General features: G+C 31.9%; 1 protein-coding gene across 1 annotated transcript; it reads right to left on the reverse strand.

The window, feature by feature from the left end:
* Window positions 1-2,226: 2,226 nt before the first annotated feature.
* Window positions 2,227-2,939, reverse strand: LOC124098012 (MOB-like protein phocein). The gene has a single exon (XM_046452538.2). The coding sequence runs from the start codon at window positions 2,933-2,935 to the stop codon at window positions 2,366-2,368; it is 570 nt and encodes a 189-aa protein (XP_046308494.1). The 5' UTR covers window positions 2,936-2,939; the 3' UTR covers window positions 2,227-2,365.
* Window positions 2,940-3,687: the final 748 nt, after the last annotated feature.

The raw sequence follows: 3,687 nt of genomic DNA on the forward strand, positions 1-3,687 counted from the left end.
CTTTTTTTTTCCTCTTCTTACAACACTTTATTAATCAATGGTTTGCCAGCTCAGGTTCAATAACCCTTTTTTAAAAAAACACCACTTATGTACATGTGAATTTTCAAAATTCTGTAAATAGTATTAAAGAAAACCAGAAATTATTTCATTTAAGGTCTTAACAAGTATAGTCAATTAATTTCACAGTATAATGAGGATTAGTGAGATGTCAACATGAATACAAAATACAAAAACAAGACTATGAACTGAGGTTTTCTTTTGGAGTGAGTTTGTTTTTTAAAGATCAATTCCAAACACCCAGTACAGGGAGGAGGATGGAATGAGTTAGGAAAAAAATGGTATTTTATTTCCCTGTTAACACTAAGATTCAAAATATTTAGCCAAATCACCAATCCCAGTCACTACCTTAGTTCAAATGTTCACTAAGAAAATATTCAAGAAACAGAAATCCATTGTGAGACACCATCCAGAGAACAGCTACATTGCTACATATAATTTATTAACTTAGTAGTTTAGTCTCTCAATATTTAGCAAATTTGTTTAAAAAGTACTATTCCCATTGGTTTATACTAACATTAATATAAATGCATAATTTCAAAGTCAATACATTCCTTTCACCGTGAACATAAAACTTCTTGAAAGATAATTGTGGTTTGTGGTACAGTAATGACTGTGGCTGCTGGGATAGTACTGTTTAAAGTCAAAAAGACAGGCAGGCTTGGAAAAGAATAAACTATATAAACATACTCTCAGTCTTCTACTATTTCCCACCCTTTTCTGTACATACTTGCCTTGTAATACAGTATAATTTATTTCCTCAAATTAAAAAAAAATTAAGATGAATACATTTTCATCTTCACTTCAAAATAACTCCTTTAAATGAAAAAAAAAAGTTCCTCAAGTTTGTTTAAGTTTGGTCAAGAGATGGCTTTCAGTATTTTCTTCACAACACGTACAATTTTTTTATCCTATCTTAGTGAGTCATTAAAACCAGTTTGGCAATAAGACCTCCAACATTTTACAAAAAACCTTACTCAACAAATTATAAAATTGTTAAGCCTGCAATTGAATTTTTGTTAAAGACAATGAATTATAACAAAGTCCCAAAACACATGACCATGCATAAACATCATTGGAACCTGTAAATTACTACAAATAATCTCACCTGTATAATAATTCAACATAAATTTTTGGGGAGGGGGCATAAAATAAATACTATAGTATGTCTTCATTTCTATTTAATGCTGCTAGGATTAGAAGATTAATATCACTAACAGGAAACATCAAACTATCTTAAGGCTATAAGTAGTAAGAACAATTTCCCAAAACAAAGATAAGCAAGAGCCTATGCCAATACAGTTTTCCTGTAGTGTAATATAATTGCTAATATGAGGTATAATCTGTAAGCAATTAATACAAATATAAATAGGAATAAGCTACAACTAAATCATGGTGAAAAAACTTCTAAGCCAAAGTGGTTTGGGGAGAGGATTAAGGGATATGAGAAGAAGGAGACAGGGCAGGTTTCCAGTGGGAACATCATTTAGTGCCTTACTGTTATCATCATCACATATTTAATAATCTGCTATTATGAAAAGGTAAAACCTTTCCAACTATACTATACTGGCCTAGAACATACTTTATGTAGCACAGTAAACTTATTTAAGTATTACTAATCCCTCATTTGCTCTTTTATTTGGATAATAATCACATATGTATATCAAAAACTATAAACAGAATTTTAAAATACTTATCTAATTTTCAAAATGTTAACAGTTAAGATGAAACTATGTACTACAGAATTGTTTAAAATATCTAAACTCAGGGGTAAAACCAAAGGAGAACATTACTATCTTTTCAGTAAATGGCTTGTTGAAACTTCAAGCTCACTCATTTTTATAGATAGGTTTATTTGATGAGGATTGTGATCCAATGATTGTTTAGCAGCAATTTTACCAAACTGTAAATTCTTTTATTAACAAGCATTATAAACAGATAATACTAATCTTATTTAAAAACTGTGAGTGCCACACTGGTGAATATACAGCTCATGAATAACTTAAAAAGTATTTCCCATTTTAAAAGGCAACACACAGCATACAAAAACCTATACTAAAGAAAGAAGCTATAATGTGGATACATGATTGATGTGTCTAAAATTATATATATATATATATATATATATATATATATATATATATATAGTACATAATTAACGTTAATTATGTGATCAGTACATTTTTCTGTATGATTCCCTTCATGCTTCACTTTCCCCAGAAACTGAATTCTGAACTTCCTCTTCTAAAATTGATACAATCAGGTTATCCTTCGACAGCAAATTATATTTCATCACAAATTTAGTAAATCAATGACATAAAAATGTTTCATTTTCATACTCATCAAATATCTGCCGGTGATGAAAATAAGCATGTGAAAATATTCTGTAAATTCTACGGCATACTGATCCTAGTTTTGCTACAGATGATTCTTTTATGCTAACCCTGCTGGGAAAATATTTATTGCTATTCAGAAGACATGCAGCACCATCAAGTGTGTGTCTAGTATAGTCTATAGCAGGACACTCTTTTGGAGTTTTATGAGCTGCACAAAGAAAAATCCATTGTTCAGTTGCTGTCATTTGAGTACAAGTATCTGGGTGGCATTCACTCTGAAGTTTGACAGCAAGTCCATTTAGTTCAAGGCAGAATTGCCTTAAATGTTCATATTTCCACACACCTTCATCTTGGCCTTCAGGAGGTTCAAGAATTTTGTCAATATTGGAGCAATCTGCCCTTATGTTCTGTTGAATATACTGCTGAACAGCAAGTGTACTGTCCATCTCATCAAATGATTCATCAGGCCAATTATAGAAATCCTGCGCCTTTGTGCCCGGCCTGTTCCTCCTCAGAACTGCCGTCCCCTCTGCCATGACCATAGTGCCAGAGAAGAACATCTTAATTTCACCACCTTTTTTTTAGAGAGAGAGAGAGAGAGAGAGAGAGAGAGAGAGAGAGAGAGAGAGAAAATCTTTTTAATATTTATTTTTTTAGTTTTCGGCGGACACAGCATCTTGGTTTGTATGTGGTGCTGAGGAACGAACCAGGGCCGCAGGCATGCCAGGCGAGCCCGCTACCACTTGAGCCACATCCCCAGCCCCTCACCTCATTTTTTAAAGATAATACTGCTGGGTACAAGATTCTTAAGTCATAGGTTCTTACTTTCAGCATGTTGAATATTCAATTCCATTCCATTCTGACTTTTGTTTCTTACAAGTCAGCATTTAATTTTGTGTGTTGTGGGCATTTCCTTATGCTTGAGAAGTAATTTATTTTTGGTTCTTTCAGATTTTCCCTTTGCTTTTCAACATTTTTACTTATAATGTCTCTGGGAGTGTAACTGTATTTATCCTGCTTAGAGTTTTTGAGCTTCTTTGATTTATAAATTAATAATGTTTTTTCTTCGAATTAGGGAAGAAGTTAACCAACATATTGTAAAAATTTCTTCATTTCTTTTTTTTTTTTCCTAATGGTATCAGTTATTTTTTGTTTGTTATTTTTCTTTATGTTCTTCAAATTATAAATATCTATTAATCTGTCTTTAAGATCTCTGATTCTTTCTTTTTCTTTGTATTCTTCTCTGCTTTTCTTTTTTTTTTTTCCAGGCTGGCTTTAAATTTGTTATCCTCTA

Source organism: Marmota monax, unplaced genomic scaffold, assembly GCF_021218885.2.
Source record: "Marmota monax isolate L192 unplaced genomic scaffold, Marmota_monax_Labrador192_F-V1.1 WCK01_AAM20220418_F8-fsc02215, whole genome shotgun sequence".
Lineage (NCBI taxonomy): Eukaryota > Metazoa > Chordata > Mammalia > Rodentia > Sciuridae > Marmota > Marmota monax.